The 10,301-nt window shown below is 72.4% G+C and overlaps 1 protein-coding gene across 1 annotated transcript in view; it reads left to right on the top strand.

Annotated features, from left to right (window-relative positions):
- Positions 1-9,935, top strand: part of SPTBN4 (spectrin beta, non-erythrocytic 4) — a 24,797-nt gene extending 14,862 nt beyond the window's left edge. The window contains 19 exon segments of the mRNA XM_044425409.1: positions 97-241; positions 1,017-1,261; positions 1,597-1,821; positions 2,296-2,385; positions 2,642-2,920; positions 3,140-3,270; positions 3,354-3,558; positions 4,003-4,380; positions 4,570-4,814; positions 5,305-5,443; positions 5,635-5,719; positions 5,941-6,137; positions 6,263-6,912; positions 7,705-7,792; positions 8,116-8,304; positions 8,306-8,400; positions 9,156-9,329; positions 9,625-9,667; positions 9,774-9,935. Of these exon segments, the coding sequence (XP_044281344.1) occupies positions 97-241; positions 1,017-1,261; positions 1,597-1,821; positions 2,296-2,385; positions 2,642-2,920; positions 3,140-3,270; positions 3,354-3,558; positions 4,003-4,380; positions 4,570-4,814; positions 5,305-5,443; positions 5,635-5,719; positions 5,941-6,137; positions 6,263-6,912; positions 7,705-7,792; positions 8,116-8,304; positions 8,306-8,400; positions 9,156-9,329; positions 9,625-9,667; positions 9,774-9,935 (3,765 nt within the window).
- Positions 9,936-10,301: the final 366 nt, after the last annotated feature.

Here is a 10,301-nt window from a genome sequence, read left to right as displayed (position 1 = left end):
CCCCTCCCCTCTCTGCTGATTTCCCATTTCCGCAAGTAGATGGAGTGGGGGACGCCAGCTCCACTGCATGCCCCTCCCCTTGTTTTCTCCATTTAGTATCTTCTGTTTCCCGTGAACTCACTCAGCTGCCACGTCATCTCTGCCACCTCCTCCATGGCACGAAGCCCCCTTTCAAACATGCTGTACCGGGTAGACTGGGGGGCATCTCCGGGGCTGGGGGCTGTGCGAGCGCCAGTGCCCGGTGCTGAATGAGCACCACGGGCCTCCTTGGAGGCGGGGGGCTGCCCGGGAGCTTGGTGGGCACCCGGCGGCGCCACCCTTCCCGTCTCCCCTGCCAGGGTCTCGTCTCTCGCAGGAGCTGGGCACGGGGCCTTTCCTCCTCTGCCGCTTCTATGCATCGGGGGAGGGCGGGAGGGTCCAGTCCAGGTTGTGCCAGAGGCAGGGGGTGGGACCCTGCAGGTGGCAGGTGTGCCCCATGGTCCGTCTGGCTTCTGGCGCGCAGGCCGTCCCCCGGCTTCGAGGAAGAGGAGGGGAGGGGCGGCAGGCCTGTCCACAGGCAGCTTCGGGGCCCGCTGCCCACTGGGCCAAGGGCCTGTCGAGCAGCCGGGGGGCTTGCTTGGGCAGGAAGGGTGCTGTGGGTGGACCTGGCCTGCAGCAAGGGGCCGCGAGGGGGCCCGGTGAGGCTGCTGCCCCCCTCGCGATGCCCCCGGCCAGCCACTGTGGTTCTGCCAGGGGGTTGCCCTGGGGGCAAGGAGCTGGGAGCCCCTGCAAGAGCAGACCAAGGTGCAGGGCTCAGAAGAGGAGGCGGTCCCTGCCCCAGCGCTCCCAAGCCTGGAGGCACAACAGGGGCAGCGTGGGGGCAGAGCAAGGGGTGGGTGCAGCAGCCTCCGGAAAGGGGCCTCATGCCGGCAGTGCCTGCTTCCCGGCTCGCTCTTGCTCAAGCGCGTCCGCTGGGAATGGCTGGCGTACGCCACGGTCCCTCCTGTGCGACGGCTCATTCTCGTTTCTGCTTTTAGCCCGGGAGCGCTCCGTGCCTTGTTGGCCTTTCGCAGCAAGGACAGGCCACGTGCGGAGGAACCCTTCCCACGAGTGCCTCGGCCCCCCGCCTGGTGGGAGCCACTGGCATGTGCCCTCCAAGAGCGCCCTCGGAGGGGCCCCGCCCAGCGGCCGCCCGTGCATCGTGGACCCCCCGCCGTGCACGTGCGGCTCTAGAGCACTGGGCCTCGTCGCGCACATCCGGCCCCGTGGGTGCGAGCGCCACGTGAGCCTCCACTGCCCGCGCCTGATACAGAGTCACACTCCGCCGGCCACCCACTCGCTGCCGCGCACCAGAGCGACACCGCGGGAGGACGGGAGGCCCCGCGTCCTGCGCAGGGCCGAGCCACGAGCCGCGTGCAGGCAGCCCGTCTTTCGGCAAGGAAGAGGAGCCAGCGGCGGGGAACCGCCTGCGGCCGGTCGCTGCCTCCCGCGTGGTGCTGGGGCAAAGCAGGCCCGGAACCGGGGCTCCACCCCGGCCCTGCTGGGTGACCCGGCCCACCGGGAGAAGGGGCCCTCCCGCCTGCAGGCCCACGCCAGCTGCCCCCCTCTCTCTTCCAGACCATGGAGACCCAGGTGGAGGAGTGGAGCAAGGAGGTGGGCGAGCTGCAGGCCCAGGTGGCGGCTCTGCCCCTGGAGGCCGCCAGCAAGGAGATGGTGGACGAGCGGCAGAGCACCGTCGGGACGCGCATCGTGCGCCTCATCGAGCCCCTCAAGGAGCGCCGGAGGATCCTGCTGGCCTCCAAGGAGGTGCACCAAGTCAGCCACGACCTGGAGGACGAGATTGTGAGTGGGGCCGCGGGGACGCCGGGAGTGTGGCAGGTGCGGGTTGCACCCCTTGGGGCAGCGCCGGGGCGGGGGAGACGTGGGCGGGCCTGGAGCCCCAGCGCTTCCAGCTGGCAGTCCCGCCGAGAGCAATCCAGGCAGCTGCCATGAGAGGCGGGGAGGGAGGGAGCTGCTGGGCTTCCCTGGATGGGGCTCCCCTGGGCGGGTGTCCCCATGTGCCCCCAGGCCCCAGGTCAGGTCGGGGAGGAGCAGCCGGGGGGGACAGCCCTTGAGGGCTGGCACTGGGCAGTGGGAGCGGAGGGGGGCTTTGGCCCCCCAAACACTGGGGGGGGGGGGCACCATTCCCCCCCCCCCCCGGGGGGGGGGCGGCCCCTCTGGGGGGGGGGCCCCCCCCCCCCCCCCGCAGGGCTTTTTGCCTCGGAGGTGCCCAGGAGCTGTCCTGACGCGGCCGTTCCCGCACCTGCCTCTGCTCAGGTCTGGGCGCAGGACCGCCTGCCCCTGGCCACGCTGAAGGAGCACGGGAGCAACCTGCAGACCGTCCAGCAGTTCATGAAGAAGAACCAGGTGAGCGGGGGGCGTGAGGAGGCTGGCCCCCCACCCCCAGCCTGGGGCACGAAGGCGGCCCTGCGCCGTGCTGCCCAGGGGATGAAGCAGCCGGCTTTGCACTCCTGCTGTGGGGAGCCGTGCCTTCGCGCCTGAGCCGCCCCGGCGTCGGCGGTGGGCCGTGCCGGGGGCCGCGCTCCTGTGCCATGTCTCCCCGTGCTCGGGGCCAGGCGGGGCCGGCTGCCTTCACGGACCACGTGCTCCGTTCTGCCCGCAGAACCTGCGCCGGGAGATCCAGGTGCACAGGCCCCGGGTGGAGGAGGTGCTGGAGCGTGCGGGCGCCATCGCCCGCATCAGGAGCCCCGAGCTCGACGCAGTGCGCCTGCTCCTGCAGCGGCTCTCGGAGCTGTGGGCGGCCCTCCAGGCAGAGACGGAGCAGCGGCAGCAGCTGCTGGACGCCGCCTTCCAGGTGGAGCAGTACTACTTCGACGTGGCTGAGGTGGAGGCCTGGCTGAGCGAGCAGGAGCTCTTCGTGATGAACGAGGACAAGGGCAAGGTGGGCGGGGGCCCCAGGCTGGGCCAGTGGTGGCCCCTCTCCCCGTCCTGTGGGCAGTGCTCTGGGCCACTCCCTGGGGATGCGCACCCCCCAGCCCAGCCTGCTGCCCGCCCCTGCAAGCACTTCACCGGGGAGGAGCAGGCCCCCTCTGGCCTGGGGAAGCTGGTTCGTGGCCAAGAGGCCTGACTCGGCCGGCCGGCCCTCCACCCCTGCCCACAGGACGAGCAGAGCACTCTGCAGCTGCTCAAGAAGCACCTGATGATGGAGCAGACGGTGGAGAACTACGCGGAGACCATCGCCCAGCTCTCGCGGCAGTGCCGGGCGCTCCTGGAGCTGGGGCACCCCGACAGGTGGGCGAGCCCCGCTGCCTTCCCGCCCCCCCGCCCTGCTCCCACTGGCCCTCCACCCACTGACCAGGCCCTGTCCTCGCCAGCGAGCAGATCAGCCGGCGGCAGTCGCAGGTCGACCGGCTGTACGTGTCCCTGAAGGACCTGGTGGAGGAGCACAAGGCCCAGCTGGAGCAGCAGTACTGGCTCTACCAGCTCAGCCGCGAGGTGGATGAGCTGGAGCACTGGATCGCCGAGAAGGAGGTGGTGGCTGGATCGCCGGAGCTGGGCCAGGACTACGAGCACGTGACGGTGCGTGGGGACGGGTGGCCCGGGAAGGGGACGCCAGCGTGGCATGATAGGCCTGTGGTGGCTGTGGCAGGGCTCGCCACGCCTGCCACGTCCCTGCAGAGGATCCCGGGCAACACCCCCGGGCCTGGGCCCTGGCTGCGTGGACTGTTGCTGGCGAGGAGGGGGTGCTCTGCACAGGCCCGGGGTGCTCTCTTCTTGGCAAGCAGGCACGTCAGAAGGGTGCCCGGGCAGCTGGTCCAGGCCGTGGCAGCTGTTGGCTCGGCCGCTGGAGCACGTGCAGCAAGGCCGGAATGAGGCGCAGTGCGGGGGCTTGGGACGCTCGGGCGGAGGCGGCTGGCTCTGCCAGGGCACTTGCCTTCCTGCTGGCCGGCTGGACCAGGTGGCCCTTCTCCCTGGGGCCGGCGGGTCCTGCTCGCCGCCCAACTTGGCCTCTTCCTCGTGCAGCTGCTGCAGGAGAAGTTCACCGAGTTTGCCAGCGAGACGGGCAGCCTGGGCAACGAGCGGATCTCGGCCGTCAACCAGATGGTGGATGAGCTGATCGACTACGGCCACGCCGACGCCGCCACCATCGCCGAGTGGAAGGACGGCGTGAACGAGGCCTGGGCAGACCTGCTGGAGCTGATGGAGACGCGGGCCCAGATGCTGGCCGCCTCGCACGAGCTGCACAAGTTCTTCAGTGACTGCAAGGACATCCTGGCCCAGATCGAGGAGAAGCAGCAGCGGCTGCCGGAGGTCACTGCCCGCGAGTCCAAGACCTCGGCCGGCACCCTGCAGAGGATGCTGGGCTCCTTCGAGCACGACGTCCAGGTCCTGGTGACGCAGGTGAGAGTCCCGGGGGGTGCGGCTTGGCTGGCAGCCCAGGCCCTGCTGGCCTCGTCCTGGGGCAGGTCTGGAGGGAGCGGCCCGGGGTGGAGGGGCTTCTCCCCCCAGGGCAGGGCAGGGCCCAGCTCACTTCCCCCACTGTCCGGGGCAGCCACACATCTCGGCTTCTGCTCCCCGCTGGCCCGGCAGGTGCGGCAGCTCCAGGAGGCGGCGGCCCAGCTCCGGACGGTGTACGCGGGCGAGAACGCCGAGGCCATCAGCACCAAGGAACAGGAAGTCATGCACGCCTGGAAGGAGCTCCTGAGCTCCTGTGAGGACTGCCGGCTGCAGATTACCACCACCACGGACAAGATCCGCTTCACCAGTATGGTGCGCGACCTCGTCTCCTGGATGGACACCGTCATCTGCCAGGTCGGCACCGGCGAGAAGCCCAGGTAATGTGGGGTGCAGCTCTGCCTGTCTCAGGGTCTGCCGTCCGCTGGCTTCGCCACTCGGCTCCCTGCCCGGGGTGTCTGCCGAGGCAGCCTGCGTGCTCGGGCCGGGCTTTCGGGGCGGGGGGGGGAATGCGAGCAGCCCTGCCCCGTGTGACTCCTGCGTGCCCCCTGCCAAGGCGCCCTCTCCAGCCCGCGGGTTTCCGACAAGGCCCTCCCGGACCCCCGGCCCTGAGGCCGTGGCACGCAGCGCCTTCCCGCATGGGTCCTGGGCTCGCCCCGCCAGCTAAAGGGGCTGTGTGGGGACCCGGCACGAGCTGCTGCCAGGCAGAGGAGGCAACCCCGGGCCGGCCCTGCCGCGGGCTGGGCCGGCGTGTGGACGCGGGCTGTCGCCTGGCCTGCCGGCTCCCCCGCGGCCCTGGGAGAGGAAAGCCATGCACACAGCGCCGCGTGCCCCCGCCTCACGCGGGATGCCCCCCGCCGTTCCCTGCAGGGACGTGTCCACCGTGGGAGTGCTGATGAACTACCACCAGGGCCTGAAGGCCGAGATCGAGGCCCGCAGCAAGAGCGTGGCCGCCTGCGTGGAGCTGGGCAAGGCGCTGGTGCTGAACAAGAGCCCCGCCTCCGAGGAGGTGAGCCCCCGGCCGGCTCTGCGGCTTCTGCGGGCCCGGAGGGGGCTGCTGGGGCAAGGCAGGGGGCCGCTGACCCTCCTCCTGCCCCCCAGAGAAGCATCGCGGTGGGCGAGTGGCCCGCAGGTGCTGGCCCCCTGAGGGCCCCTTCCGGCCCACACTCCCTCCCAGCAGGACACCTGTTTCCGCTGCAGATCAAGCTTCACCTGGAGAAGCTGATGGCCAAGAAGAAAGAGATGACGGACAAGTGGGACCAGCGCTGGCAGTGGCTGCAGCAGAGTGAGTGCAGCCGCTCCCCCGCCCGGGCAGCTGCGGGCAGGGGGCGGCCCTGCCGGGTCCAGCGTCCCCCCAGCGGCAGCCGCGGGCAGGAGGCTGGCGGAGCAGGAGGGGCCGGGCTTCCGCCCCCCACACATCCCTGCTCGGCCGCCAGCTGGGTGCAGAGGGAGGACCGGCCACGGGGCGCCCTGGGCCACGCGGGCTCAGGGTCTCTCTTCCGGCAGTGCTGGAGGTTCACCAGTTCGCGCAGGAGGCCGTGGTGGCCGACGCCTGGCTCACCGCGCAGGAGCCGCTGCTGAAGAGCCAGGAGCTGGGCAACAGCGTGGACGAGGTGGAGCAGCTGATTCGGCGCCACGAGGCCTTCCGCAAGGCGGCAGCCGCCTGGGAGGAGCGCTTCAGCTCCCTGCGGCGCCTGACCACGGTGCGCGCCCCAGCCGCCGGGGGGAGGGTGGCGCCGCGGGGCATCCCCGGGTCGGGCCCCTTCGGGAGGGCCGTTCTGGCTGACGGGCGGCGGAACCGCCCCGTGCCCTGCACTGTCTCCCACAGATCGAGAAGCTGAAGGCCGAGCAGAGCAAGCAGCCGCCCACCCCGCTGCTGGGCCGGAAGGTCTTTGCCGACCCCGCTGAGCTGAGCAGCGAGGCCTCCCCGCTCTCGCGCCAGCCGCCGCACGACAGGGGCCCCCTGCGGGGCCGGGCGGAGGGCCCGCCACTCCTCAGCGGAGCCCGGCCGGGGCCCCTGGAGCGGGCTGAGGCCAGGGTGGCCTACGTGCGCCAGGAGCTGAAGCCCGAGCGGCTGCAGCCCAAGATCGACCGCCTGCAGGAGGGCCCGGTGGCCGGGGCCGCGGCCAGGGGCCAGGAGAAGGCGGGCGAGGCCAAGGCGGCTGTGGAGGAGGCGGGCCGGGCTGAGACGGCCGGGGCCCCTGCAGAGCAGGCGGATGTCAAGGGGGGCCGGACGGAGGCGCGTGCCGAGCGGCACCGGGAGCGCTATGAGCGCCGGCTGGAGCGGCAGGAGGCCAGCGAGCACGAGGCCCCCCGGCAGGAGCAGCCTGAGCGCCGGCGGGAGAGGCGGGAGCGCCGGCTGGAGCGCCAGGAGTCCAGCGAGCAGGACACCCCCCGGCGGGAGAGGCACGAGCGCCGGCTGGAGCGCCAGGAGTCCAGCGAGCCCGAGGCGCCACGCAATGACGCCAAGGGGGGCGGGTGAGTGCGCCGGCCTCAGAGGAGGGGGGCAGGGGAGGCCCCGGTGCCCCTGGGACACTGGCCGGGCCGCTGACCCCGCCTGCCCTCCAGGAGGCTGGCAAAAGGCCTTTGAACCCGGGCCGGGCGGGTTTCCACTCCGACAGGGGTCTGTGGACGCGTGTCCTGCAGCGGAATAGGCGTGCTGCGAGCCTCAGTGCTGGCTCCGGGCCAAGCGGTGCCCGGGTGCGGCAGTGGGCTCCACAGGGGTCACCCGGCCGGTGGGCCTTGCCTGCCCGCCAGACGGGGCTGCAGCCTCTCCATCGCACCCGTGTGGCCCGGACGCAGGTGAGCGCAGCCACGCCGTACCTGGGGTGGGAGGTGGCGTGTGCCCATGAGGGCCACTGGCATGTCTAGTCCCCCCCACCCCGCAGACTCCTCTCGTCCTGCTTGAGAAGCACCCGGCTGTGCCCCCCCCCCGCATCACGTGGCAGGGAGTCCCGCGGCTGAGCTATGCACTGCCCGAAGGGGGACTTGCGTCGTCGCCCCGACTCTCGGCTGAGCTGCAGGGCACGGCCCCGCCGTGTTCGGCCATCACTGGAGGGGGGAGCCTCCCCTGCGGGCACCTTCTCGCCCCAGCACCTGTCGTGCCGCCTCAGCCCCCTCCTCCCCCCGGCCAGCGAGCGGCTCTGCCAAATGGCCAGCTGAGGCGAGCCTGCAAGTGGTGCAACGGGGGGGGGGGCGGGGGCATCCACACCTGCCTGCCTCTGGCCAGCCCCCCGCTGCCCTCCTGAGCCCCCCTCTTGTGGCCCACAGCAAGGCCACCCTGGCGGACATCGTGGAGCAGCTCCAGGAGAAGGAGTCCGTGGCACCGGCGCACGCCGCAGCGCTGCCCTCTTCCACGGTGAGTCCCCCACCCGCGCCCCTGTGCCTGGTCTCCCCCCCCCCCCCGGTGGAGGCCTTGGAATGGACTGCGGACCCAGAACTGGACTGCACGGCGCAAGCTGCCGGGCCCTGGAAGCCGCGGCGTGTGTGGGTGGGGGAAGCGCTTCTTGTCTGGGGCGGGGCGGAGATGGGGTCGGGCCCGGGCGCTTGCTGGGGGGCACACCCTCCATTGCTCCTGCCTGGACGTCCAACGCGGGGCCCGTTCCCGAGAGGGGCGGCCTGTGCCGCGGCCTCCCCCGCCTGCCGTGGCCGTGGCGCGCCGTAACGCCCCTCTGCCTGCAGCCGCACGAGAGGGAGTCCCCGGCCCGCCTGCCCAACGGCCTCGACAGGCTGCCGGAGCGGACGCCGCGCCCCGACAGGCCCCGCGCCCGAGACAGACCGAAGCCCCGGCGGAGGCCCCGGCCCCGGGACCCCAACGCCCCGCCGGGGGACGCCCGCCGCTCCCGCTCCGCCCCTGCACAGAGCAGCGCCCCCCCCGCCGCCGCCCCCCACGCACACCGTCCAGCAGGAGGGCTTCCTTCTGCGCAAGCTCGAGCTGGAGGGGCCGAACAAGAAGGCCTCCAACAGGTGAGCCGAGCGCCGGCCGTGCCGTGCGCCCCCTGGCCGCGAGCAGGCCCAGGCCCACCCAGGGCGAAGGAAGCGCCTCCCCCGGCCCGGCCTCCTGCTCCTTGCAGAGCCCGCAGGCCCGGCCGGGGGAGCTGCTTGGCCCCGAGGGGCACGGCTGGCCCGCCAAGGGTGCAGCCAGGGGCCGGGGCTCTGCGGGGGCTGCTCTCTGTGCCCCGCATCCATGGGCAAGGGCACAACCGGGGGCGTCACGCAGAAGCCCCTCTTCTGGGGAGCGGCGGCAGAGCGAGGCTGCAGGCGTACCGCCCAGGGCCTCGAACGGCTCCCCTTCGCCGCAGCCCTTCCGCTCGGCTCCTCCTCTGGCGTGCAGGGTCTGCCCTGGGCCTCCCGGGCACAGATAGATCCGGGGGAGCAGCGGGGCTGGGGGTGGGCGGGCTGCCCTTTCGGGGGCGCCCCCTCTGCTCAGCTGCGCCTGGGTGGTCTGTGAGGAAGGAGGGAAGGAGCGGGAGGGCGCAAGACCAGAGCGGCAGCGGGCAGAGGTCGCGGGGGAGGGGGGGGCCGCTCCACGGAAACTGCCCCCGCAGCCTCGCCACGGCAGTGCCACGCGGAGGGTCATCATGCCGCCCTTCGGCCCCCTTTCCCGTGCTCTCCCACCCTCCGAAGAGGAGACCTTCAGAGCCCCCGGGCTGCAGAGGCTCCCCTGTAAAACCAGGGGGAGCCCTCTGACCCGGCGCTGCTCCCCCCCCCCACCGCACTAGGTCCTGGATCAACCTCTACTGTGTCCTGGACAAAGGGGAGCTGGGCTTCTACAAGGATTCCAAGGGCCGGGAGTCCGGGAGCACGCACAACAACGAGCCCCTGCTGAGCCTGCACAGCGCCACGGGCGAGGTGGCCAGTGACTACAAGAAGAAGAAGAACGTGCTCAAGATCAGGTGTGGGGCGGGACCGGGCGAGCCGGCGGGCGGCACTCGGGGGCCCGACAGTGCACAGCCCGGCCCCTCCCAGCACGGGCACACAGCTGCCTCGCCAGCCAGGGCTCCGGCCCGGGGGGTGGCTGGCGAGGGGAGGCCTCCCCTGCTTGGATGGGGCCTCTCCACTTCCCCTCCGGCTGAGTCCCTGCCTGGGGGGCTGGGGCCCCCCTCCTGAAGCCAGCGGGAATGTGGGGGGATGGGAACGGGGCCGGCAAGCCGAGCCAGCCTCTCGCGCTGACAGGGGGCTCTCTGGCAGGACCCGCGACGGGGGCGAGTTCCTACTCCAAGCCAAGGACGAGGTGAGCTCCCCCTCCCCTCCCCTCCCCTCCCCTCCCCGGGGCAGAGGGGTGCTGCGGGCCGCCCTGGCGGACTGGGCTCTGCTGAGCCCCTGCTCACTTCCCGCAGGAGGAGATGAAGTCCTGGCTGGACGCGATTTCCGCCTCCATCCTGGAGCACGCCGAGATCGCCCGGTGGGGCCAGGCCCTGCTCACCACGTCCTCCACAGACGAGGGCAACCCCAAGCGGGAGGCTGACCGCAGGGCCAGCACCTCCGGCCGGAAGAAGTGAGGTGGCCGCCTTGCCGGCCAGAGGCGTCCCGGCCAGCAGCTCTGTGCCCGCAGGCCCCGACCGGGCCAGACCGGGCAGCACTGCGGGGGCAGGAGGCAGGCTTGGGGCAGGACGCGAGGCCCCGATGCTGCGGAGACTGGAGGGGGCAGAGGTGCAGCTCCCCCCCAGCCTTCAGGACTGGCGCCCGCACGAACTGTCTGACCGGGGTGGGTGACCAGGACTGCCCCCGCCTCCGGAGGGACGGGTCGGCTTGGAGCGTGGGCTGCCCCTCCGCTGCCTCTGCGGCTGCTGCCGGGAGGGCGAAGAGGATCCCGGCGAGTCAGCAGGGCACTCCACTCCTTTTGTGTGGTGCCCGGCGCCCGCAGG

The sequence above is a fragment of the Varanus komodoensis genome, unplaced genomic scaffold (assembly GCF_004798865.1).
Source record: "Varanus komodoensis strain SLA01 unplaced genomic scaffold, ASM479886v1 scaffold153, whole genome shotgun sequence".
Lineage (NCBI taxonomy): Eukaryota > Metazoa > Chordata > Lepidosauria > Squamata > Varanidae > Varanus > Varanus komodoensis.
The sequence above is the reverse complement of the archived record's forward strand: the minus strand, read 5'-3'. Positions and strand labels throughout refer to the sequence as shown.